Source organism: Mustelus asterias, chromosome 6 (assembly GCF_964213995.1).
Source record: "Mustelus asterias chromosome 6, sMusAst1.hap1.1, whole genome shotgun sequence".
Classification (NCBI taxonomy): domain Eukaryota; kingdom Metazoa; phylum Chordata; class Chondrichthyes; order Carcharhiniformes; family Triakidae; genus Mustelus; species Mustelus asterias.
Genome location: NC_135806.1, coordinates 143615342 through 143642794, shown reverse-complemented (window position 1 = coordinate 143642794; position 27453 = coordinate 143615342). Strand labels below are relative to the sequence as shown.

The 27453-nt window shown below is 54.8% G+C and overlaps 2 protein-coding genes across 3 annotated transcripts in view; both read left to right on the top strand.

Annotated features, from left to right (window-relative positions):
- Nucleotides 1–27453, top strand: part of oxct1a (3-oxoacid CoA transferase 1a) — a 416864-nt gene that overhangs the window by 312757 nt on the left and 76654 nt on the right. The window lies entirely within an intron of this gene.
- On the top strand, nt 192–26755 carry LOC144495201 (5'-AMP-activated protein kinase catalytic subunit alpha-1-like). Of its 2 annotated transcripts, XM_078215262.1 has the most exons (9): nt 192–301; nt 1608–1749; nt 3573–3666; nt 4024–4168; nt 4882–4969; nt 6450–6674; nt 10116–10614; nt 18626–18752; nt 22398–26755. In XM_078215262.1, exons 1-9 carry the CDS (start codon nt 202–204, stop codon nt 22652–22654), a joined length of 1677 nt encoding a protein of 558 aa, XP_078071388.1. In that variant the 5' UTR covers nt 192–201; the 3' UTR covers nt 22655–26755. The 2 variants fall into 2 exon arrangements, with proteins under 2 accessions (XP_078071388.1, XP_078071389.1); XM_078215263.1 differs by lacking the exon at nt 3573–3666 and having other exon boundaries at nt 226–301.

Below are 27453 nucleotides of genomic sequence, written 5' to 3'. Positions count from 1 at the left end.
CCCCGCCCCCTCACACTGACCCCTCCCCCAGCCCCGCCCCCTCACACTGACCCCTCCCCAGCCCCGCCCCCTCACACTGACCCCTCCCCCTCAGCCTGTCTGAATCCCTCCCCTGAGTGACATCTCGGGAGTGCCCGCCCCGCTCGGCGGTGTTTCCGGTTCCGGTGCCGCGCGCCGGTGTTTCCGGTTCCGGTGCTGGCGATGGCGGAGCGGGGGAAGGTGGAGAGCGGCGGGAGGGTGAAGATCGGAAATTACAGCCTGGGGGACACGCTGGGGGTGGGCACCTTCGGCAAGGTCAAAGGTGAGACCCCGGGGGCGGGGGCGGGGGCGGGGGCGGGGGCGGGGGCGGGGGCGGGGGCGGGGGCGGGGGCGGGGATTCCCCCCCGGGACAGGGAGATCCCCCCCCCCCCGGGACAGGGAGATCCCCCCCCCACCCCCCCCGGGACAGGGAGATCCCCCCCCCTCCCCCCCCCGGGACAGGGAGATCCCCCCCCCCCCGCCCCCCCGGGACAGGGAGATCCCCCCCCCCCCCCCCCCCCCGGGACAGGGAGATCTCCCCCCCCCCGCCCCCCCGGGACAGGGAGATCCCCCCCCCCCGGGACAGGGAGATCCCCCCCCCCCCGCCCCCCCGGGACAGGGAGATCCCCCCCCCCCCGGGACAGGGAGATCCCCCCCCCCCCCCCCCGGGACAGGGAGATCCCCCCCCCCCCGGGACAGGGAGATCTCCCGCCCCCCCGGGACAGGGAGATCTCCCCCCCCCCCCCGGGACAGGGAGATCCCCCCCCCCCCGCCCCCCCGGGACAGGGAGATCTCCCCCCCCCCCCCCCCCGGGACAGGGAGATCCCCCCCCCCCCCCCCCCCGGGACAGGGAGATCCCCCCCCCCCCCCCCCCCGGGACAGGGAGATCTCCCCCCCCGCCCCCCCGGGACAGGGAGACCCCCCCCCCCCCGGAACAGGGAGATCTCCCCCCCCGCCCCCCCGGGACAGGGAGATCCCCCCCCCCCCCCGGGACAGGGAGATCCCCCCCCCCCCCCGGGACAGGGAGATCCCCCCCCCCCCCGGGACAGGGAGATCCCCCCCCCCGCCCCCCCGGGACAGGGAGATCTCCCCCCCCCCCCGGGACAGGGAGATCCCCCCCCCCCCCCCCCCCCGGGACAGGGAGACCACCCCCCCCCCCGGGACAGGGAGATCCCCCCCCGGGACAGGGAGATCCCCCCCCCCCCCCCGGGACAGGGAGATCCGATCACCCCCCCCCCCCCCCCCCGGACAGGGAGATCCCCCCCTGGGACAGGGAGACCCCCCCCCCTGGGACAGGGAGATCCCCCCCCCCCCCCGGGACAGGGAGATCCGATCCCCCCCCCCCCCCCCCTGGGACAGGGAGACCCCCCCCCCCCGGGACAGGGAGATCCGATCCCCCCCCCCCCCTGGGACAGGGAGACCCCCCCCGGGGACAGGGAGATCCGATCCCCCCCCCCCCTGGGACAGGGAGACCCCCCCCGGGACAGGGAGATCCCCCCCCCCCCCCTGGGACAGGGAGACCCCCCCCCCCCCGGGACAGGGAGATCCCCCCCCAAACTCTCTAACCCTCTCTCTCTCTCTGTCTGCAGTGGGGATGCACGAGTTGACCCAGCACAAGGTTGCGGTGAAGATTCTGAACCGACACAAGATCCGCAGCCTGGATGTTGTCGGCAAAATCCGCCGGGAAATCCAGAACCTCAAACTCTTCAGACACCCGCACATCATCAAACTGCAAGTAGCTGACCCTGACCCCCTCACCCTCACCCCAACCCCCTCACCCCGACCCCCTCACCCCGACCCCCTCACCCCGACCCCCTCACCCCGACCCCCTCACCCCGACCCCCTCCCCCCGACCCCCTCCCCCCGACCCCCTCACCCCGACCCCCTCACCCCGACCCCCTGACCCCTCACCCCGACCCCCTCACCCTGACCCCCTCGCCCCGACCCCCTCGCCCCGACCCCCTCGCCCCGACCCCCTCGCCCCGACCCCCTCGCCCCGACCCCCTCGCCCCGACCCCCTCGCCCCGACCCCCTCGCCCCGACCCCCTCGCCCCGACCCCCTCGCCCCGACCCCCTCGCCCCGACCCCCTCGCCCCGATCCCCTCGCCCCGACCCCTCGCCTCGCCCCGGCCCCGACCCCTAGCCCCGACCCCTGGCCCCGACCCCTGGCCCCGACCCCTGGCCCCGACCCCTCGCCCCGACCCCTCGCCCCGACCCCCTCACTCCGACCCCGATCCCTCACCCCGACCCCCTCACCCCGACCCCCTCACCCCGGCCCCTCACCCCGGCTTCTCACCCCGACCCCCTCACCCCGACCCCCTCACCCCGACCCCTCACCCCGACCCCTCACCCCGACCCCTCACCCCGACCCCCTCACCCCGACCCCTCACCCCGACCCCTCACCCCGACCCCTCACCCCGACCCCCTCACCCCGACCCCCTCACCTCGACCCCCTCACCCCGACCCCCTCACCCCGACCCCTCACATCGACCCCTCACCCCGACCCCCTCACCCCGACCCCCTCACCCCGACCCCTCACCCCGACCCCTCACCCCGACCCCCTCACCCCGACCCCTCACCCCAACCCCCTCACCCCGACCCCTCACATCGACCCCTCACCCCGACCCCCTCACCCCGACCCCCTCACCCCGACCCCCTCACCCCGACCCCCTCACCCCGACCCCCTCACCCCGACCCCCTCACCCCGACCCCCTCACCCCGACCCCCTCACCTCCCAGGCCCCCTGGACCCCCCCGGACCCCCACGGACCCCCCTGCCGCCCCCTCACCCCCCCCGCCGCCCCCTCGCTCCCGGGGTGTGTGGCCCCTCTGGGTTGGGCTGGCTGAGGGTTCATGGATCTGCAGGATGGGAGTGTGGGAGGTGGGGTTCCTGGGCTCCGCAGGAAGCTGTCCCTTCATCCATATCAAACAGCATAGTTGTAACAGCAGGAACAGATCATTCGACCCATGAAGTCTGATGATGGCTGATCTTGGGCTTTAACCCCACTTTCCTGTCTGCTCCCCATGTCCCTTCATTGTCTGTCTCTTCCAGCTTGCTGTGTGTTTGACAATGGAGCACCCATCCATAACTCTCCAGGGAGAGAATTCTAATGATTCACAACCCTCTGAGTGAAGAAATGTCTCCTCATCTCAGTCTGAAATAATCGGCCCCTTATCCTGAGACTGTGCCCCGTGTTTTAGATTGAGAATTAATCCCCCTCGGCACGGTGGCACAGTGGTTAGCACTGCTGCCTCACAGTGCCAGGGACCCGGGTTCAATTCTGGCCTTAGGTCACTGTGTGGAGTTTGCACGTTCTCCCCGTGACTGCGTGGGTTTCCTCCCACAGCCCAAAGATGTGCAAATTAGGTGGATTGGCCAGGCTAAATTGACCCCAGTGTCAGGGGGGATTAGCAGGGTAAATATGTGGGGTTACGGGGATAGGGTCTGGGTGGGATTGTGGTTGGTGCAGACTCGATGGGCCGAATGGCCTCCTTCTGCGCTGTTGGAATTCTATAATTCTAACTCTGTCACCCTTTGACCGTTTACCCTCCCAGATACCAGGTGATCAGTACTCCGACAGACATATTCATGGTGATGGAATACGTTTCGGGTGGGGAACTCTTCGATTACATCTGTAAGAATGGGAAGGTAAGGCCAGTGACCGAGCATCTGGGGAGACTATGGAAAGACCCTAGACTTCACTCTGGGCAGCAGTTTGTGGTGTGACCCCCGGGTTTGCGTTCCTGAGCACTGTCCAGTGATTGTCCAGTGATTCCTGGTGATTGAGTGATGGCTGTGATGCCCCCATGGCCAAATTGCCCGCTTGGATGCTGAAGCTGGGCTTTGATGTGTGAATAGGTGTCATATCTGAGGTAGTGGAAGGAGGGCTGGTGCTTATGGAACTGTGTGGGGGCACGTTTCAGCTCCGGCTCGAGGGGAGGAGGGGGCCAACAAAGGGAATGGTTCATTTCTCTAAACTAAAGGTGGGATTGTGCTGCTTTCCAGTTGGACGAGAAGGAGAGTAGACGCCTTTTCCAGCAGATCATCTCCGCCGTGGATTATTGCCATCGGCACATGGTGGTGCACCGGGACCTGAAACCGGAGAACGTGTTACTGGATGCACAGATGAATGCCAAAATTGCCGATTTCGGTAAGCAGCCCTGTGTTTCCTGCCCCTCTCTGTCCCCAACGTCTCTCAGCCCCCTCCCCCCCTTTAACTGACCCTTTCCCCACTGCCCCCCTCCCCCCAATTCTCCTTCCCATTGAGATCCCACTTGGGGAGGGGTCTTTGCGGTGGTTGAACTGTCATTGAGGGAGTGACTCAGTGGGTAGCACTGTCGTGTTTGAGGCCTGCACTGTTGAGTCTCGGTTTGCTGACTGACTGACTGGAGAGAATCCAGTGCAATACTGAGGCAGCTCAGCACTGTTGGAGGTGCTGTCTCTCAGTTGGGAAGCTCCACCAAGGTCAGGTCTGCCCCTCAGTTGGCCGTAAAAGACCCAGTACCAGTATTTTGTGCAGGAGTTGGGGATTTCTCCCCAGTGTCCATGCCAAAGGTTCACCCTGAACCAGCATCAGCTTTTACCATTGTCTGGTAATTATATTACAGTTTGTGGGCTCTTCACTAATGCCCAGGATGTTTTATATCTAACACGGCAGCTTGGAAGCTGGCATAGGTAGCACCAGGGAAGAGGTTCTGCACAGAGAGTATGAGGAGCTGGATACCACATGTGAAATCAGGCTTTTGAACTCTCTACCTCAGAAGAGCTGAGGAGATTGGCTCCATGTATCACTCCATGTCAATATGTCCGGCGGTGATTTCACTGTGAGCTGCTCCCAGTTCTCCCCTTTCCCTCTGCCAACAGGTCTGTCAAACATGATGTCCGATGGAGAGTTCCTGCGAACCAGCTGTGGATCCCCCAACTACGCTGCCCCTGAGGTCATTTCCGGAAGGTACTGTCAGCAATCCCTGTTGAAACAATGCTCAGACCAGCCTCCTGATCCATTCTCCAACCCATCCTAATCTGCAGCTCAGCCTGGGGGAGTAGTTTCAGTTTCCTCTGTACAGGCAAGAGGTCCGAGATTAAATCTGTTGTTATTTTCAATCTACAAACCACAACTTCTTTTTCTTGTTTAAAACACACAACCCCTAAGATGTCTGCGCCCGAGCATGGTTGGGTGGTGCCTGTGCTTGGGGGGGGTGGATGGGTGTTAGGTGAATGCCAGTGTCAGTGTGTTGGATGGAGGTGTATGAGATTCATTCCTGGGTGAGAGGATTGACCTTTGAGGAAAGGCTGAACGAACTGGGCCGATATTGTCTGGAGTTTTGATGAGTGAGAGGTGATCTCACTGAAAGGTGTAAGATTGCTTGAGGCTGTGACAGGTACACGCTGAGGTGGCGAGCTTGGGTTGGAGGCTGTTCCTTTGGCTGTTTTAGGCGTTACAGTCTCAGCGTTTGGAATGTGAGAAGCTCAGGCTTTGAGGAAAGTTTGGAGTTGTCTCCAGCAGGGAGCTGTGGAGGCTCAGGCTCAGTATGTTCACGGTGCGAGAGAGACAGCGAGAGATTTCTGGGCATGTTGAGAATGGAGGGATCTGGGAAGTGGCTATGAATGGGGAATCCATGTTGTGGGAGAGCCCTCAATGCTGAAGAGTGGAGTGGGCTCCAGGGAACAGGTGGCTGACTTGGGCCACATTCTGCGGTTTGTGTGTTTGATTGCAGACTTAAAAACCCCCGGCTGAGTTACAGGCTCATCTCAGAGTGAACCTGGGAATCGGTGTGTGTGAGCTGTGTGTGTTGTGTTCCCTCAGGCTGTACGCTGGGCCCGAGGTTGCTATCTGAGTGTGAGCTGTGTGTGTGTGCGTGTCCGTTCCGTTCCCCTCTGGGTCCCTGGTCGCTATCCCCGTGTGTGTCTGTGTTGTGTTCCCTCAGGCTGTACGCTGGGTCCGTGGTTGCTATCTGAGTGTGTGTTGTGTTCCCTCAGGCTGTACGCTGGGTCCGTGGTTGCTATCTGAGTGTGTGTTGTGTGTGTTGTGTTCCCTCAGGCTGTACGCTGGGTCCGTGGTTGCTATCTGAGTGTGTGTTGTGTTCCCTCAGGCTGTACGCTGGGTCCGTGGTTGCTATCGGAGTGTGAGCTGTGTGTGTTGTGTTCCCTCAGGCTGTACGCTGGGCCCGAGGTTGATATCGGAGTGTGAGCTGTGTGTGTTGTGTTCCCTCAGGCTGTACGCTGGGCCCGAGGTTGATATCGGAGTGTGTGTTGTGTTCCCTCAGGCTGTACGCTGGGCCCGAGGTTGATATCTGAGTGTGTGTTGTGTTCCCTCAGGCTGTACGCTGGGTCCGTGGTTGCTATCTGAGTGTGTGTTGTGTTCCCTCAGGCTGTACGCTGGGTCCGTGGTTGATATCGGAGTGTGAGCTGTGTGTGTTGTGTTCCCTCAGGCTGTACGCTGGGCCCGAGGTTGATATCTGGAGCTGTGGAGTGATTCTCTATGCCTTGCTGTGTGGCACCCTCCCGTTTGATGATGATCACGTCCCCATGCTCTTCAAGAAGATCTGTGATGGAATCTTTTACACGCCGCAGTACCTCAACCCGTCTGTTACCAGCCTCCTCAAACACATGCTGCAGGTCGACCCAATGAAGAGAACTACCATCAAGGACATCCGGTTAGTGCCACAGGCTTGTGTCATGTGAATTCTCCTGAGTGTAGCCACAGGCTGAATGTTCTGGATCCTTGCGTGGGTCACTGGCCGGGACAGCATTTATTGCCCATCCCTCGTTGCCCATGAACTGAGAGTCTCACTCGGCCATTTCAGAGGGCAGTTGAGAGTCAACCACATTGCTGTGGCTCTGGAGTCACATGTAGGCCAGACCGGGTAAGGACGGCAGATTTCCTTCTCTAAAGGACATTAGTGACTCAGATGGGTTTTTACAACGGTTGATTGTAGTTTCATCATATTTCAGCAAGTAGCTTTATGGTCCAGATTTATTTGAATTTGGATGCAGAGCCTGGGCTCCTGGGTTACTCGTCCAGAGACATTGCCTCGACACCACCACTGTCACTGTGTCTGAAGCTGCATCCTGTGGGTGCCAGTGTAGACTGGGTGCTGAAGAGTGGGCGAACCAACATAAAAATAGGAGCAGGAGTGGACCATTCGGCCCATCAGGCCTACTCCCTCATTCAATCCACTTTCTCGCTCACTTCCCACACCCTCACTGAAACCTCCTGCACCCCCGAGAAATCAAAACCCCCTCTGACAGCCTCACTATAACCTCAGATCTGGAACATTTGGTAGCAGGGCATTTCATGGATTTTGGAATAACATTAGAATGTCTGACCACAAATGTGTGAACTGGATATAAATAACGGAGATAGAACATAGAACATTACAGCGCAGAACAGGCCCTTCGGCCCACGATGTTGCACCGACCAGTTAAAAAAAAAAACTGTGACCCTCCAACCTAAACCAATTTCTTTTCGTCCATGAACCTATCTACGGATCTCTTAAACGCCCCCAAACTAGGCGCATTTACTACTGATGCTGGCAGGGCATTCCAATCCCTCACCACCCTCTGGGTAAAGAACCTACCCCTGACATCGGTTCTATAACTACCCCCCCTCAATTTAAAGCCATGCCCCCTCGTGCTGGATTTCTCCATCAGAGGAAAAAGGCTATCACTATCCACCCTATCTAAACCTCTAATCATCTTATATGTTTCAATAAGATCCCCTCTTAGCCGCCGCCTTTCCAGCGAAAACAATCCCAAATCCCTCAGCCTCTCCTCATAGGATCTCCCCTCCATACCAGGCAACATCCTGGTAAACCTCCTCTGCACCCTCTCCAAAGCCTCCACATCCTTCCTGTAATGTGGGGACCAGAACTGCACACAGTACTCCAAGTGCGGCCGCACCAGAGTTGTGTACAGTTGCAACATAACGCTACGACTCCTAAATTCAATCCCCCTACCAATAAACGCCAAGACACCATATGCCTTCTTAACAACCTTATCTACTTGATTCCCAACTTTCAGGGATCTATGCACACATACACCTAGATCCCTCTGCTCCTCCACACTATTCAAAGTCCTCCCGTTAGCCCTATACTCAACACATCTGTTATTCCTACCAAAGTGAATTACCTCACACTTCTCCGCATTAAACTCCATCCGCCACCTCTCGGCCCAACTTTGCAACCTGTCTAAGTCTTCCTGCAAACTACGACACCCTTCCTCACTGTCTACCACACCACCGACTTTGGTGTCATCAGCAAATTTGCTAATCCACCCAACTATACCCTCATCCAGATCATTAATAAATATTACAGAATACTGTAGTGCAGAAGAGGCCCTTCGGCCCATCGAGTCTGCACCGATGCTTGAAGGGCCCTGACCTGCCCACCTAATCCCACCTGCAAGTACTTGGCCCATAGCCCTGAATGTTATGATGTGCCAAGTGCTCATCCAGGTACTTTTTAAAGGATGTGAGGCATCCCGCCTCCACCTCCCTCCCAGGCAGCGCATTCCAGACCCTCACCACCCTCTGGGTAAAAAAGCTTTTCCTCAAATCCCTCCCTAAACCTCCCACCCCTCACTTTTAACTTGTGTCCCCTCGTAACTGACCCTTCAACAAAGGGGAACGGCTGCTCCTTTTATTAAATATATAAAACAGTGAGAAATCATTATATAGCAATAGTTAAAATGGAATTATTGAACTAAAACAGTGGTGAAACATTATAAAACAGCGATGATTTATGAAACAGGGCAGGAACGCAGTGACCGGAATTAACCACAGGCCCAGCTTCCATTCGCTTCCGTCTGCCACCCTGATTGCTCTGACACAGCACTTCCCAAACTCTCTGCGATCCCTGACGGATTTGCAGAGAGAGACTTTGGGGCGGCGAATATTTTTTAAAATTCCTGTTGTTTGAGGTCTCATTATTTCAGCAAGTTGCTGGGTTTTCCTGATATTTTTATATCAGTTTCAACACTTCAGCTCCAGCACCGGTGACCGTCCAATTATTGACAATGAAAAGCAGGAAGTGCTGGATATACTCAGCACTTCAGGCAGCCAATGGAAAGGGAAACAGAGTTAACGTTTGGGATCGATGTCCTTTCATTACAACATCATCAAAGGCCATTTTTGCCTTTTTACCTTTTTGTGTGGCACCTTATCGAATACCTCGGTCGGGAAGACAATCAGCGGCTGAAATAAGCTGAGTAACCACGGTGTTAGGGATAGAATCACACCGAGTATTAGACAGAGTTGCTGAGAATGGAGAGCACACAGACAGACTATTTGGCCTGTCCTGCTGTTACTATCCTACGTTGAGGCTTTCCCATATCTCTTTAATATCAACTATCCGCCTATCCCTTCCTCATGGTCACTCAGCTTCCCATTTAATCACTTCAACTATTCCCAGCGGGAGCGAGTTCCACATTCTCACCACTCTCTGACCAGGGAAGTTTCTGTTGAATTGATGAGTTGCGGTGCTTTACAGGTGATCGTAGAATCCCTACGGTGCAGAAGGAGGCCATTCGGCCCATCGAGTCTGCACCGACCACAATCCCACCCAGACCCCTATCCCTATAAACCCGTGTATTTACCCTGCTAGACCCCCTGACACTAAATGACAATTTTAACATGGCCAATCTACCCAGCCCGCACATCTTTGGACTGTGGGAGGAAACCGGAGCACCCGGAGGAAACCCAGGCAGACACGGGGAATAGAGTTAACGTTTCGATGCCCGAGTAGGGGTAAGAGGCATTTGAAACATTCCCCCAGCCCTGATGAAAGGTCACAGACCTGAAATGCCAACTCCGTTTCTCTCTCCACAGATGCTGCTTGACTTGGTGCCTGTTTCTAGCCTGTTCAGCCTTTGCTGATCATTGATAAGCTCCCTGTTTTGGTATCATTGAGTGTCTTTAAGACAGAGATAGATAGGTTCTTGATTAATAAGGGGATGAGGGGTTATGAGGAAAAGGCAGGAGAATGGGGATGAGAAAAGTATCAGCCAGGATTGAATGGCGGAGCAGACACGATGGGCCGAGTGGCCTAATTCTCCTATGTCTTATCATTCTGGTAAAGGAATACTCTCCATCCTTTCAGGGAACACGAGTGGTTTAAACAGGATCTGCCCAAGTACCTGTTCCCAGAGGATCCAGCCTACAGCACCAGTATGATCGACGATGAGGCCCTGAAGGAAGTGTGTGAGAAGTTTGAGTGCAGCGAGGAGGAGGTGTTGAACTGTTTGTACAGCCGTGACCACCAGGACCCACTGGCTGTGGCCTACCACCTCATCATTGATAACCGGCGCATCATGAACGAGGCGAAAGATTTCTACCTGGCCTCCAGCCCGCCTGACAGTGCCTCCTTCCTCGACGACCAGCACTTTGTTTCCAGGGTTCACCCTGAGAGGGTTCCCTTCCTGGTGGCGGAGGCTGCTCCCCGACCCCGGCACACCCTGGACGAGCTGAACCCCCAGAAATCCAAACATCCCGGCGTGCGCAGGGCCAAGTGGCACCTGGGCATCCGCAGCCAGAGCCGGCCCAACGACATCATGGCCGAGGTGTGCCGTGCCATGAAGCAGCTGGGGTACGAGTGGAAGGTGAGAAACAGCTGGGTACGGGGGGAGAGAGTGAGAAACAGCTGGGTACGGGGGGGGGAGTGAGAAACAGCTGGGTACGGGGGGAGAGAGTGAGAAACAGCTGGGTACGGGGGGGGGAGTGAGAAACAGCTGGGTACGGGGGGGAGTGAGAAACAGCTGGGGGAGAGAGTGAGAAACAGCTGGGTACGGGGGGGAGTGAGAAACAGCTGGGGGAGAGAGTGAGAAACAGCTGGGTACGGGGGCGGGAGTGAGAAACAGCTGGGTACGGGGGGAGAGTGAGAAACAGCTGGGTACGGGGGCGGGAGTGAGAAACAGCTGGGTACGGGGGCGGGAGTGAGAAACAGCTGGGTACGGGGGGAGAGTGAGAAACAGCTGGGTACGGGGGGAGAGTGAGAAACAGCTGGGTACGGGGGGGGGAGAGTGAGAAACAGCTGGGTACGGGGGGGGAGAGTGAGAAACAGCTGGGTACGGGGGGGAGGGTGAGAAACAGCTGGGTACGAGGGGGGCAGGGTGAGAAACAGCTGGGTACGGGGGGGAGGGTGAGAAACAGCTGGGTACGAGGGGGGCAGGGTGAGAAACAGCTGGGTACAGGGGGGAGAGTGAGAAACAGCTGGGTACGGGGGGAGAGTGAGAAACAGCTGGGTACGGGGGAGAGTGAGAAACAGCTGGGTACGGGGGGAGAGTGAGAAACAGCTGGGTACGGGGGGGGGTGAGAAACAGCTGGGTACGGGGGGAGAGAGTGAGAAACAGCTGGGTACTGGGGGAGAGAGTGAGAAACAGCTGGGTACGGGGGGGGAGAGTGAGAAACAGCTGGGTACGGGGGGAGAGTGAGAAACAGCTGGGTACGGGGGGAGAGTGAGAAACAGCTGGGTACGGGGGGAGAGTGAGAAACAGCTGGGTACGGGGGGAGAGTGAGAAACAGCTGGGTACGGGGGGGTGAGAAACAGCTGGGTACGGGGGGAGAGAGAGTGAGAAACAGCTGGGTACGGGGGGAGAGAGAGTGAGAAACAGCAGGGTACGGGGGAAGAGAGTGAGAAACAGCTGGGTACGGGGGAGAGTGAGAAACAGCTGGGTACGGGGGGAAAGTGAGAAACAGCTGGGTACGGGGGAGGGAGAGTGAGAAAGACCTGGGTACGGGGGGAGAGTGAGAAACAGCTGGGTACGGGGGGGGGGAAGAGTGAGAAACAGCTGGGTATGGGGGGGGAGGGTGAGAAACAGCTGGGTACGGGGGGGAGGGTGAGAAACAGCTGGGTACGAGGGGGGCAGGGTGAGAAACAGCTGGGTACGGGGGGGAGAGTGAGAAACAGCTGGGTACGGGGGGAGAGTGAGAAACAGCTGGGTACGGGGGAGAGTGAGAAACAGCTGGGTACGGGGGGAGAGTGAGAAACAGCTGGGTACGGGGGGGGTGAGAAACAGCTGGGTACGGGGGGAGAGAGAGTGAGAAACAGCTGGGTACTGGGGGAGAGAGTGAGAAACAGCTGGGTACGGGGGGGGGAGAGTGAGAAACAGCTGGGTACGGGGGGAGAGTGAGAAACAGCTGGGTACGGGGGGAGAGTGAGAAACAGCTGGGTACGGGGGGGGTGAGAAACAGCTGGGTACGGGGGGAGAGAGAGTGAGAAACAGCTGGGTACGGGGGGAGAGAGAGTGAGAAACAGCAGGGTACGGGGGAAGAGAGTGAGAAACAGCTGGGTACGGGGGAGAGTGAGAAACAGCTGGGTACGGGGAGAGAGTGAGAAACAGCTGGGTACGGGGGGAGAGAGTGAGGAACAGCTGGGTACGGGGAGGGGAGAGTGAGGAACAGCTGGGTACGGGGGGAGAGAGTGAGAAACAGCTGGGTACGGGGAGGGGAGAGTGAGAAACAGCTGGGTACGGGGGGAGAGTGAGAAACAGCTGGGTACGGGGGGAGAGTGAGAAACAGCTGGCTACGGGGGGAGAGAGTGAGGAACAGCTGGGCACGGGGGGAGAGAGTGAGAAACAGCTGGGTACGGGGAGGGGAGAGTGAGAAACAGCTGGGTACGGGGAGAGAGTGAGAAACAGCTGGGTACGGGGGGAGAGAGTGAGGAACAGCTGGGTACGGGGAGGGGAGAGTGAGGAACAGCTGGGTACGGGGGGAGAGAGTGAGAAACAGCTGGGTACGGGGGGGGGTATTGAGAAACAGCTGGGTACGGGGGGAGAGAGTGAGTAACAGCTGGGTACGGGGGGAGAGAGTGAGAAACAGCTGGGTACGGGGGAGAGAGTGAGAAACAGCTGGGTACGGGGGGGAGTGAGAAACAGCTGAGTACGGGGGGAGAGTGAGCAACAGCTGGGTATGGGGGGGAGAGTGAGAAACAGCTGGGTACGGGGGGGGAGTGAGAAACAGCTGGGTACGGGGGGGAGTGAGAAACAGCTGGGTACGGGGGGAGAGTGAGAAACAGCTGGGTACGGGGGGAGAGAGTGAGACAGCTGGGTACGGGGGAGAGAGTGAGAAACAGCTGGGTACGGGGGGGGGAGTGAGAAACAGCTGGGTACAGGGGGAGAGTGAGAAAGAGCTGGGTACGGGGAGGGGAGAGTGAGAAACAGCTGGGTACGGGGGGAGAGTGAGAAACAGCTGCGTACGGGGGGAGAGTGAGAAACAGCTGGGTACGGGGGGGGAGTGAGAAACTGCTGGGTACGGGGGTTGGAGTGAGAAACAGCTGGGTATGGGGGGGGAGAGTGAGAAACAGCTGGGTACGGGGGGGGGAGTGAGAAACAGCTGGGTACGGGAAGAGAGTGAGAAACAGCTGGGTACGGGGGAGAGAGTGAGAAACAGCTGGGTACGGGGGGAGAGTGAGAAACAGCTGGGTACGGGGGGAGAGTGAGAAACAGCTGGGTACGGGGGGAGAGTGAGAAACAGCTGGGTACGGGGGGAGAGTGAGAAACAGCTGGGTACGGGGGGAGAGTGAGAAACAGCTGGGTACGGGGGGAGAGTGAGAAACAGCTGGGTACGGGGGGAGAGAGTGAGAAACAGCTGGGTACGGGGGGGGAGTGAGAAACAGCTGGGTACGGGGGGAGAGAGTGAGAAACAGCTGGGTACGGGGGGGGATTGAGAAACAGCTGGGTACGGGGGGAGAGAGTGAGAAACAGCTGGGTACGGGGGAGAGTGAGAAACAGCTGGGTACGGGGGGAGAGTGAGAAACAGCTGGGAACGGGGGGGAGAGAGTGAGAAAAAGCTGGGCACGGGGGGGAGAGAGTGAGAAACAGCTGGGTACGGGGGGGAGAGAGTGAGAAAAAGCTGGGCACGGGGGGGGAGAGTGAGAAACAGCTGGGAACGGGGGGGAGAGAGTGAGAAAAAGCTGGGCACGGGGGGGAGAGAGTGAGAAACAGCTGGGTACGGGGAGGGGAGAGTGAGAAACAGCTGGGTACGGGGGGAGTGAAGAACAGCTGGGTACGGGGGGAGAGAGTGAGAAACAGCTGGGTACGGGGGGAGAGTGAGAAACAGCTGGGTACGGGGGAGAGAGTGAGGAACAGCTGGGCACGGGGGGAGAGAGTGAGAAACAGCTGGGTACGGGGAGGGGAGAGTGAAAAACAGCTGGGAACGGGGGGAGAGTGAGAAACAGCTGGGTACGGGGAGGGAGAGTGAGAAAGAGCTGGGTACGGGGGGAGAGTGAGAAACAGCTGGGTACGGGGGGAGAGTGAGAAACAGCTGGGTATGGGGGGGAGAGTGAGAAACAGCTGGGTACGGGGGGAGAGTGAGAAACAGCTGGGTACGGGGGGAGAGTGAGAAACAGCTGGGTACGGGGGGAGAGTGAGAAACAGCTGGGTTCGGGGGGAGAGAGTGAGAAACAGCTGGGAACGGGGGGGAGAGAGTGAGAAACAGCTGGGTACGGGGGGGAGAGAGTGAGAAACAGCTGGGTACGGGGAGGGGAGAGTGAGAAACAGCTGGGTACGGGGGGAGTGAAGAACAGCTGGGTACGGGGGGAGAGTGAGAAACAGCTGGGTACGGGGAGGGGAGAGTGAGAAACAGCTGGGTACGGGGGGAGAGTGAGAAACAGCTGGGTACGGGGGGAGAATGAGAAACAGCTGGGTACGGGGGGAGAGTGAGAAACAGCTGGGTACGGGGGGAGAGTGAGAAACAGCTGGGTACGGGGGGAGAGTGAGAAACAGCTGGGTACATAGAACATAGAAAGCCACAGCACAAACAGGCCCTTCGGCCCACAAGTTGCGCCGATCATATCCCTACCTCTAGGCCTACCTATAGCCCTCAATCCCATTAAATCCCATGTACTCATCCAGAAGTCTCTTAAAAGACCCCAACGAGTTTGCCTCCACCACCACCGATGTCAGCCGATTCCACTCACCCACCACCCTCTGAGTGAAAAACCTACCCCTGACATCTCCTCTGTACCTACCCCCCAGCACCTTAAACCTGTGTCCTCTCGTAGCAACCATTTCAGCCCTTGGAAATAGCCTCTGAGAGTCTACCCTATCCAGACCTCTCAACATCTTGTAAACCTCTATCAGGTCACCTCTCATCCTTCGTCTCTCCAGGGAGAAGAGACCAAGCTCCCTCAACCTATCCTCATAAGGCATGCCCCCCAATCCAGGCAACATCCTTGTAAATCTCCTCTGCACCCTTTCAATGGCTTCAACATCTTTCCTGTAATGCGGTGACCAGAACTGCGCGCAGTACTCCAAGTGGGGTCTAACCAGGGTCCTATAAAGCTGCAGTATTATCTCCCGACTCCTAAACTCAATCCCTCGATTAATGAAGGCTAGTACGCCGTACACCTTCTTGACCGCATCCTCCACCTGCGAGGCCGATTTAAGAGTCCTATGGACCCGGACCCCAAGGTCCTTCTGATCCTCTACACTGCTAAGAATGGTACCCTTCATATTATACTGCTGCTTCATCCCATTGGATCTGCCAAAATGGATCACTACACACTTATCCGGGTTGAAGTCCATCTGCCACTTCTGCGCCCAGTCTTGCATTCTATCTATGTCTCGCTGCAACTTCTGACATCCCTCCAAACTATCCACAACACCACCTACCTTGGTGTCGTCAGCAAACTTACCAACCCATCCCTCCACTTCCTCATCCAGGTCATTTATTGAAATGACAAACAGCAAGGGTCCCAGAGAGTGGGGGGAGAGAGTGAGGAACAGCTGGGTACGGGGGGAGAGAGTGAGAAACAGCTGGGTACGGGGAGGGGAGAGTGAGAAACAGCTGGGTACGGGGGGAGTGAGAAACAGCTGGGTACGGGGGGAGAGAGTGAGAAACAGCTGGGTACGGGGGGAGAGTGAGAAACAGCTGGGTACGGGGGAGAGAGAGGAACAGCTGGGCACGGGGGGAGAGAGTGAGAAACAGCTGGGTACGGGGAGGGGAGAGTGAAAAACAGCTGGGAACGGGGGGAGAGTGAGAAACAGCTGGGTACGGGGGGGGGAGAGTGAGAAACAGCTGGGTACGGGGGGAGAGTGAGAAACAGCTGGGTACGGGGGGAGAGTGAGAAACAGCTGGGTACGGGGGGAGAGTGAGAAACAGCTGGGTTCGGGGGGAGAGAGTGAGAAACAGCTGGGTACGGGGGGAGAGTGTGAGAAACAGCTGGGTACGGGGGGGAGTGAGAAACAGCTGGGTACGGGGGGGGTGAGAAACAGCTGGGTACGGGGGGGAGTGAGAAACAGCTGGGTACAGGGGGGGAGAGTGAGAAACAGCTGGGTACGGGGGGGAGTGAGAAACAGCTGGGTACGGGGGGGGGAGAGTGAGAAACAGCTGGGTACGGGGAGAGAGTGAGAAACAGCTGGGTACGGGGGGAGAGAGTGAGAAACAGCTGGGTACGGGGGGAGAGAGTGAGAAACAGCTGGGTACGGGGGGAGAGAGCGAGAAACAGCTGGGTACGGGGGAGAGTGAGAAACAGCTGGGTACGGGGGGAGAGTGAGAACCAGCTGGGTACGGGGGGGAGGGGAGTGAGAAACAGCTGGGTACGGGGGAGAGAGTGAGAAACAGCTGGGTCCGGGGGGAGAGTGAGAAACAGCTGGGTACGGGGGGGGAGTGAGAATCAGCTGGGTACGGGGTGGGGGGGGGAGAGTGAGAAACAGCTGGGTACGGGGGGGAGAGTGAGAAACAGCTGGGTACGGGGGGGAGAGTGAGAAACAGCTGGGTACGGGGGGGAGAGTGAGAAACAGCTGGGTACGGGGGGGAGTGAGAAACAGCTGGGTACGGGGGAGAGTGAGAAACAGCTGGGTACGGGGGGGGGAGTGAGAAACAGCTGGGTACGGGGGGCGGGGGGGGGCAGATTTGTGAGGTTTACTGCAAGGCAACAGGCCCTTCGGCCCAACTTGTCCATGCCGCTCTTTTTTTTGAACCCCTAAGGTAATTCCAATTGCCCGCATTTGGCCCATATCCCTCTGTACCCATCTTATCCATGTAACTGTCTGAATGATTTTTAGAACATAGAAACAATACAGCACAAACAGGCCCTTCGGCCCACAATTTGCGCCGGTCGTGTCCCTCCCTAACTAGGCTTATATATAGGCTTACCTATAACCCTCAATCCTATTAAGTCCCATGTACTCATCCAAAAGTCTCTTAAAAGACCCGATCGAGTTTGCCTCCACCACCACCGACGGCAGCCGATTCCACTCACCCACCACCCTCTGAGTGAAAAACTTACCCCTGACATCTCCTCTGTATCTACTCCCCAGCACCTTAAACCTGTGTCCTCTCGTAGCAGCCATTTCAGCCCTGGGAAAAAGCCTCTGAGAGTCCACCCGATCTATGCCTCTCAACATAAAAGACATAATTGTACCCGTCTCTACTACTACCTCTGGCAGCTTGTTCCAGACACTCACCACCCTCTGTGTGAAAAAATTGCCCCTCTGGACACTTTTGTATCTCTCCCCTCTCACCTTTAACCTATGCCCTCTAGTTTTAGACTTCCCTACCTTTGGGAAAACACATTGACTATCTAGCTGATCTATGCCCCTCATTATTTTATAGACCTCTATAAGATCACCCCTCAGCCTCCGACGCTCCAGAGAAAAAAGTCCTAGTCTATCCAACCTCTCCTTATAACTCAATCCATCAAGTCCCGGTAGCACCCTAGTAAATCTTTTCTGCACTCTTTCTAGTTTAATAATATCCTTTCTATAATAGGGTGATCAGAACTGCACACAGTATTCCAAGTGTGGCCTTACCAATGTCTTGTACAACTTCAACAAGACATTCCAAGTCCTGTATTCAATGTTCTGACCGATGAAACCAAGCATGCCGAATGCCTTCTTCACCACTCTGTCCACCCGTGACTCCACTTTCAAGGAGCTATAAACATGTACCCCTAGATCTCTTTGTTCTGTAACTCTCCCCAACACCCTACCATTAACTGAGTAAATCCTGCCTCAATCTACCAAAATGCATCACCTCGCATTTGTCTAAATTAAACTCCATCTGCCATTCGTCAGCCCACTGGCCTAATTGATCAAGATCCTGCTGCAATTGGAGATAACTTTCTTCACTGTCCACTCTGCCACCAACCTTGGTGTCATCTGCAAACTTACTAACCATGCCTCCTATATTCTCATCCAAATCCTTCATATAAATGAGAAGTATCAGTGGCCCCGCACTGATCCCTGAGGCACACCGCTGGTCACAGGCTTCCAGTTTGAAAAACAGCCCTCTACAACCACCCTCTGGCTTCTGTCAAGAAGCCAATTTTGTATCCATTTAGCTACCTCACCCTGAATCCTGTGAGATTTAACTTCATGCAACAACCTGCCATGCGGGTACCTTGTCAAAGGCCTTGCTAAAGTCCATGTAGACAACATCAACTGCACTGCCCTCATCTACCTTCTTGGTTACCCCTTCAAAAAACTCAATCAAATTTGTGAGACATGATTTTCCACTCACAAAGCCATGCTGACTGATCTTCCTTCCTTTCATTCTCTATCTCTCTTTTCCTTCTCTCCTGGCCCTTTGATCTCTTTTCCTACACTTTTCCTGATCTGCTCTTTGGTCTTTCCCCTCTAAGCCATCTCTCTCTCTCTCCTTTCCCTCCAGCTGGTAAACCCCTACTACCTGCGAGTTCGGAGGATCAACGCCACGACAGGCACCTTTTCCAAGATGAGTCTTCAGTTGTATCAGGTGGACAGTCGTACCTATCTGGTGGATTTCCGCTGCATTGAAGGTGATTATTTGTGGGAAAGCGTCTCCTCAGCTCCCCCCAGCACATCCCCCTGGAAACTGAGCAGCTTTCCACCCCCCCATCAACACTGCTTCTCCAGGTTTCAGGCGAGATGGAGCTGAGGGATAAGTGAAACAGGAGGGGGCATGGAGCTCTGGGAAGGAAGTGTACAGTACAGAGCGCAGGGAGGGGCACGGGGTGGATTACGGTAAGGGGAGGGGTACGGTAAGGGGAGGGGTATGGGGTGGGTCACGGTAAGAGGAGGGGTACGGGGTGGATTACGGTAAGGGGAAGGGTACGGGGTGGGTTACGGTAAGGGGAGGGATACGGGGTGGATTCTGGTAAGGGGAGGTGTACGGAGTGGATTAGGGTATGGGGAGGGGTACGGGGTGGGTTACGGTAAGGGGAGGGGTACGGGGTGGGTTATGGTAAGGGGATACGGGGTGGATTATGGTAAGGGGAGGGGTACGGAGTGGATTAGGGTATGGGGAGGGGTACGGGGTGGATTAGGGTATGGGGAGGGGTACGGGGTGGGTTACGGTAAGGGGAGGGGTACGGGGTGGATTACGGTAAGGGGAGGGGTACGGAGTGGATTAGGGTATGGGGAGGGGTACGGGGTGGATTACGGTGAGGGGTATGGGGTGGATTAGGGTAAGGGGAGGGGTACGGGGTGGATTAGGGTATGGGGAGGGGTACGGGGTGGATTACGGTAAGGGGAGGGGTGCGGGGTGGATTACGGTAAGGGGAGGGGTACTGGGTGGATTATGACGAGAGAAGGCGAATGAATCTAGATTCTACATTTAGAGTTTCAGAAGCTTGGCACTAAACTCGAAAGCAGAAGTTGAAAGATAATATCTCAGTTCGAGAGGATCTGATAGGACGGAAGGTGCGGTTTGCTAAACACAAAAATAGGGAGGATAGTAAGATGTGAAGAGGACTCGAGGAGGCCACAAAGCGACATAAGAAGGTGAAGTGAGTGGGCAAAGACCTGGTGCTGGGTCCACTGATACTTCTCATTTATATTCATGATTTGGATGAGAATATAGGAGGCATGGTCAGTAAGTTTGCAGATGACACCAAGATTGGTGGCATAGTGGACTGTGAAGAAAGTTATCTCCAATTGCAATGAGATCTTGATCAATTGGGCAGTGGCCTGACAAATGGCAGATGGGGTTTAATTTAGATAAATGCAAAGTGATGCATTTTGATAGATTGACAGGGCAGGACTTACTCAGTTAATGGGAGGGCGTTGGGGAACGTTATAGAACAAAGAGATCTAGGGGTACATGTTCATAGCTCCTTGAAAGTGGAGTCACAGGTGGACAGAGTGGTGAAGAAGGCATTCGGCATGCTTGGTTTCATTGGTCAGAACACTGAATACAGGAGTTGGGACGTCTTGTTGAAGTTGTACAAGACATTGGTCAGGCCACACTTGGAATACTGTGTACAGTTCTGGGCACCCTATTATAGAAAGGATATTATTAAACTAGAAAGAGTGTAGAAAAGATTTACTGGGATGCTCCCGGGACTTGATGGTTTGAGTTCTAAGGAAAGGCTGGATAGACTGGGACTTTTTTCTCTGGAGTGTAGGAGGCTGAGGGGTGATCTTATAGAGATCTATAAAATAATGAGGGGCATAGATCAGCTCTATAGTCAATATCTTTTCCCAAAGGTAGGGGAGTTGAAAATTGGAGGGCATAGGTTTAAGGTGAGAGGGGAGAGATACAAAAGGGTCCAGAGGGGCAATTTTTTTTACAGAGGGTGGTGAGTGTCTGGAACAAGCTGCCAGAGGTAGTAGTAGAGGCGGGTACAATTTTGTCTTTTAAAAAGCGTTTAGATAGTTACATGGGTACGATGGGTATAGAGGGATATGGGCCAAAGGCGGGCAATTGGGACTAGCTTAGGGGTTAAAAAAAGGGGCGGCATGGACAGGTTGGGCTGAAGGGCCTGTTTCCATGCTGTAAACCTCTATGTATATGACTCTAAATGGAGTATAAGGTGGGGAAAGAGTGAAACTGCCCATTCTGGCAGGAAAAACAAATAAGTTTATAATCTAAGTGGTGAGAGATTGCAGTGCTCTGAGATGCAGAGGGATCTGGGTGTTCCAGTGTACACATCACAAGTAATTAGGAAAGCTGATAGGTTATTTATTGTGTGTTATTTATTGAGGAAGATTGAATACTAGAGGTAGGAGCTTGTGATTCAGTTGTCCAAGGCCACATTTGGAGCACTATGGACATATTGGTCTTATTTAAGGCAGGATGTAAATGTGTTAGAAGCAGTTCCGAGAGGTTTAACTAGACTGATACCTGGAAAGGGCAGGTTGTCCTGTGAGGAAAGGTTAGACAGGCTGGGCTTGTAACCGCTGGAGTTTAAAAGAGTGAGAGGCAACTTGATTGAAACCTTTAAGATCCTGAGCAGTATTGGACAGGGTGGATGTGGAGAGAATGTTTCCCCTTGTGGGAGAATCTAGAACTAAGGGGTCACTCATTTAAAACGGAGATGAGGCAAATTTCTTTCTGATGGTGTGTTTCTGGAACATTCTTCCTCAAAAGACAGCGGAAGCAGAAACTTCAATATTTTTAAGGCAGAATCTTGATTAACGAGGGGCTGAAAGGTGATTAGGGGCAGGGATGTGGGATTGAGATTGCAATCAGTTCAGCCATGATCTTATTGAAGGCTCAAGGGGCCAAGTGGTCTACTGATGCTCCTAATTTGTATGTAGACATGCACAGGGTGGGGTACGGCACAGGGTGGGGTACGGCACAGGGTGGGGTACGGCACAGGGTGGGGTACGGCACAGGGTGGGGTACGGCACAGGGTGGGGTACGGCACTGGGTGGGGTACGGCACTGGGTGGGGTACGGCACTGGGTGGGGTACGGCACTGGGTGGGGTACGGCACTGGGTGGGGTACGGCACTGGGTGGGGTACGGCACTGGGTGGGGTACGGCACTGGGTGGGGTACGGCACTGGGTGGGGTACGGCACTGGGTGGGGTACGGCACTGGGTGGGGTACGGCACTGGGTGGGGTACGGCACTGGGTGGGGTACGGCACTGGGTGGGGTACGGCACTGGGTGGGGTACGGCACTGGGTGGGGTACGGCACTGGGTGGGGTAGGGCACTGGGTGGGGTAGGGCACAGGGTAGGGTACGGCACTGGGTGGGGTAGGGCACTGGGTAGGGTAGGGTACGGCACTGGGTGGGGTAGGGCACTGGGTGGGGTAGGGCACAGGGTGGGGTACGGCACTGGGTGGGGTACGGCACTGGGTGGGGTAGGGCACTGGGTGGGGTATGGCACTGGGTGGGGTACGGCACTGGGTGGGGTATGGCACTGGGTGGGGTAGGGCACTGGGTGGGGTACGGCACAGGGTGGGGTACGGCACTGGGTGAGTTTACGATGCAGAGGGGAGGGAGGCGGTACCCTGGTGGTGTGCAGTAAGTAGGGTACAAGGGTGTCATGAATGGGCTGTCTTTAAGGGATGGAGTGGGAGAGGTCGAGGGAGGAAGTGAGATGACAGTTTGAGGGGGTTTTGTTGGGGTTTTAGGTGGAGAGGGGTCCTGGCTCTGAGCTTTGGGGTAGAGGCTGGGGAGAGGGTGCAGTGTGTTGCTGATCTGCTGACTCTCGTTGCTTTCTGTCTTACTAACAGCGGATGAGGTGATTGAACCCAAATCCGGATCCACCACTCCCCGGCGTTCTGGCTCCATCGGCAGCTACCAACGAAGCGGCTCCAAAAACGACTCGGACAGCGATTCCACAGGGAAGCCTGCTGATGGGGCCATGTCCTGGTCTGGGACCTCACTGGGAGAACCTGGCCTTCCCTCTGAGCTGAACCCTAGGCCTGGCAGTCACATCATTGAGTTCTTTGAAATGTGTGCCAACCTGATTAAGCTGCTGGCTCGATAATGGGTGCTGATTCCTCCTGTCTCTATCTCCACATTACAATGATTGACTTTCGCAAGCAATGCACAAGGCAACTTGGAGAAACAGATCAATGCTTTGAAACATCTTGCTCTAAACCTCTATCTCACCTTAAGCGGGGTAAGCTACTGCCAGCAGTGTGAATCAGCAAGTGAGGCTGACAGTCCAGAGTTACTAATGTGTGCCCTTTTCTCTCTGTCACTTGTAAGCCTTTGTCCTTAGCTGTCTGTAGCTGGTGGTACGCTGCTGTGAATCCATTGCTTTGCTGCGTATTTTACAATGTGGAAGCATCGTATGTCGGACTGGAACCCAAGTGTTTGCCCCGTGCGACACTCGCTCCTCTCTGATCTAGTTGTCCATATCTGCCCATTGATTGGAATCGATTCATACCCAACTCGGCAAGTGAATTCAGCAAGGGATGAGCAGAATCGCCTGGCAGCTCTTCACGTAGAGAGGCTCGACGGTATAAAGTCCCAAAGACCCCCCCCCCCCCCAGCCAACAGCACTATGCAGCAGACATTATTTCACACACTGATGGTGTGGACTTGTCTGCTCTCGGTAATACTCTCAATACTGCACTGAACAGTCCCGCCGTGGGCCTTTGTCCATGGGTCATTGCACAATTTCAAACTCTTTATTCTGCTAATGTTAGCTTGACCTCTCTGTGTGGTCCTGAGAGAAGGTGGTCTCCCAGGAGGAACGTACTGGCTTCTGTATCTTCAGCTGCTGGGATGTCAGCTGACTAGAAATGTTTATAGTTCCCTGGAGCCTGGGTTTCGGAACTCGGTCTGCTGTGTGATGTGGGGAGAGCTGCAGTTGGAGAGGAAAGTCCTGAGTTAACTACTTGGATTTAAATAGTGACTTGAATACAAAGAGCAGGGCCTCCAGCCCTCCAAGCCTGTGCTGATCAGTGAAAGATCCCATTTCCCTGCACTGTGGATCAGCTTTCTCGCTGTGAAGCAGCTATCAAAATGGTCAGGGTTTTGCCATGGAGGTTGGCTGACTCAGCACAGGTTTGGGATGCTTGCTGTCCCTCGGGGATTATGGTCATTCTGGAGCCAGTGTATTGAAGCTGAATGTTCAGTGTTACCTGGGGAAGGGTCGGGGTGATGTCTGTTGGAAGCTTTGAGACGTGTTCAGATGAAACTCGGATTGGGAGCTGCCTCCCCGTGAGTTTCAGCCTCCAGAACATTAACACAGGGCCACTCTTTGTGAATTTGTGTCATTTTTCCAGATTAAAAAATAGTTGTGTCGGAGGTTGGCAGAGGAAGATGAGCAGCAGGTGTTGGGAAGTGTTAGAGAGAGCTTTTATCCGTATCTAAACCCGTGCTGTGGGAATTGCTTCCTTATTCTTTCTTGGCAAGACCAGCATTTGCTGCCCATTCCTAACTGCCCCTGAAATGAGCAGCTTGCTCGGGCAGTTAAGAGTCAGTCACATTGCTGTGGTTTGCAGTTGCATTTAGGCCAGACTGGGTCAGATAAAGGACATTTGTGAACCAGGTGGGTTTTCATAATTGACAATGGTTTTGTGGTCACATTTACTGAAACTAGCTTTTCAATTCCACATTATTGATTGAATTTAAAGTGTACTAATGCTGGGATTGGAACCCCTGGGCCTCTGGATTATTAGTTCAGAGACATAAGAACATAAGAAATAGGAGCAGGAGTAGGCCATCTAGCCCCTCGAGCCTGCCCACCATTCAGTAAGATCATGGCTGATCTGAAGTGGATCAGTTCCACTTCACAGCTGCATTACCACTGCACCACCATCTCGCCCCTGTATTTGATGCGGACAGTATAAAGTGGGCTTTACTCTGTACCAAGCATAGGAACATAGGACTTGGAAGCAGGGACAGGCCATTCGGCCCTTTGAATCTGCTCTGCTATTCATTGAGATCAGGACTGATCTGATTGTGATCTCAACTCCATTCCCGTGTCCACCCTCACCTCCCTTGTCAATCAAAAATCTGACTAACTGTCCGTAATAAATTCCATGACCCAGGGACCACTGCTCTCTGAGGAAGAGAATTCCAAATACCAGCAACCCTTTGAGAGAAAAAAATTCTCCTGGTCTCCATCTGATTATTAAACTGGTTCTAGTCTGTCCCAGAAGTGGAAAAACCCAGTGCCTGCTCTTTCAAATCCCCGTGGGATCTTTTTCAATAAGTTCACCTCCCATTGGTCTAAACTCCAATGGGTATAAGCCCAACCTGTTGGAAGTTTCTTCATTAGATAAGCTCCTTGTCCATGGAAAGAGGAAGTGGACTGGTCCTTCTCTGATCTGCTAACGCAATTATATATTTTTTCGAATAAGACCAAACCTGCACAGGATTCCAGATGTGATCTCACCTGTACAGCTGCAGTAAACGTGTCCTATTTTTATATTCCATTCCCCTTGCAATAAATAACATTCCATTTGCCTTCCGAATCACTTGCTGTACTTACAGACGATATTTTTGTGATTCATGTACCAGGACACCCAGATCCCTCTGCCACCGAGTTTTGCAATTTCCCATCATTTAAACAGTACACTGCTTTTCTATTCTACCCGCCAAAATGAATTTGATCACATTTTCCCATATTATACTACCATCTGCCAAATATTTACCCACTCATTTAGATATCTGTATTCCTTTGCAGGCTCCCATTGACAACTTAGTTTCATACCTATCCTGGTGTCCTAATGCTGTACCTGTCCTGGGAGTGTTTGATGGGGACAGTGTAGAGGGGAGCTTTACTCTGTATCTAACCCTGTGCTGTACCTGTCCTGGGAGTGTTTGATGGGGACAGTGTAGAGGGAGCTTTACTCTGTATCTAACCCCATGCTGTACCTGTCCTGGGAGTGTTTGATGGGGACTGTGTCGAGGGAGCTTTACTCTGTATCTAACCCCGTGCTGTATCTGTCCTGGGAGTGTTTGATGGGGACAGTGTAGAGGGAGCTTTACTCTGTATCTAACCCCGTGCTGTACCTGTCCTGGGAGTGTTTGATGGGGACAGTGTAGAGGGAGCTTTACTCTGTATCTAACCCCGTGCTGTACCTGTCCTGGGAGTGTTTGATGGGGACAGTGTCGAGGGAGCTTTACTCTGTATCTAACCCCGTGCTGTACCTGTCCTGGGAGTGTTTGATGGGGGACAGTGTAGAGGGAGCTTTACTCTGCATCTAACCCCGTGCTGTACCTGTCCTGGGAGTGTTTGATGGGGACAGTGTAGAGGGAGCTTTACTCTGTATCTAACCCTGTGCTGTACCTGTCCTGGGAGTGTTTGATGGGGACAGTGTAGAGGGAGCTTTACTCTGTATCTAACCCCGTGCTGTACCTGTCCTGGGAGTGTTTGATGGGGACAGTGTAGAGGGAGCTTTACTCTGTATCTAACCCTGTGCTGTATCTGTCCTGGAAGTGTTTGATGGGGACAGTGTAGAGGGAGCTTTACTCTGTATCTAACCCCATGCTGTACCTGTCCTGGGAGTGTTTGATGGGGACAGTGTAGAGGGAGCTTTACTCTGTGCGGTACATTCCATGGTGGTAATAAGAATGGAATCAGGGTCAGCTGTGAAGACCCATGTCATTGTTGATCCTGCTGAAGTTTAGTATTTTGAGTGGCTTTTTTGATTAGAATTACCGAAAGATACCAAAAAACCATGCGTGTTAGATTGAGGTTGAGGAGCAGCTGTATTGTGGGAAGGGAATAGAATACATTGATGGGTTTGGGATTAGTGTCGGACCGTGAGCTGTGGCTGACACCATTACCGAGAGGATGACCTCTCCCCGGTCACCATCCCCTCACCTCGAGGATCAGCAACTTGCTGTGAGAGCTGCAGGAATGGATGGAGGAAATGGCTCCAGCTGCTCCGAGGGACAGCTGCAATGGAGACTGGGTGTTTGGTGAATCAGAATGTTTTCTTTATATTCTGCACACATCTAATTTAGTGGTTTTATTTTTAGTCATATCTGCACATATAACTAATACTGAATATTATCATTAAATCTTTGCCACATAGTGGCAGTCTATCTGATAGGATTATAAGTAAAAATTGCAACTAATTTTGTAAGAAAATAAAATCAATGATTGATTTTGTGGTCAATCCAACTGTGTCCTGTGTTCCATTTCAGTCCTTGTCTTTGTCTCACTTACAGCTGCAATTACCCCCTCAAGACAGTTCTCAATTTATAAACTAAGATTTATGAGGTTCATTTGCTTACACTAATCCCCCCTCCCATCATACATCACATAAGGTTTTAGAGATTTAACCATCTGACAAAAAAGAACACTTTAAATGATGGCGTGAAGGAGATCAGTATTAGAAAAATGATGTTGGGGAAATTGATGGGATTGAAGGCGGATAAATCCCCAGGGCCTGATAATCTACATCACAGAGTACTTAAGGAAGTGGCCCGAGAAACATGTGGATGCATTGGTGGTCATCTTCCAGGATTCTATAGACAGTCCCTACAGATCGGAGGGTAGCTAATGTAACCCCACTCTTTAAAAAGGGCGGTGGAGAGAAAATAGGGAATTATAGACCAGTCGGCCATGGGGAAAATTTTAGAATCCAATATCAAAGTGGATTCTGGGAAGCTTTTTCCCAGGTCGGAGGTGACGATCACGAGGGGTCACGGGCTCAAGCTGAGAGGGGCGAAGTATAACTCAGATATCAGAGGGACGTTTTTTACACAGAGGGTGGTGGGGGCCTGGAATGCGCTGCCAAGTAGGGTGGTGGAGGCAGGCACGCTGACATCGTTTAAGACTTACCTGGATAGTCACATGAGCAGCCTGGGAATGGAGGG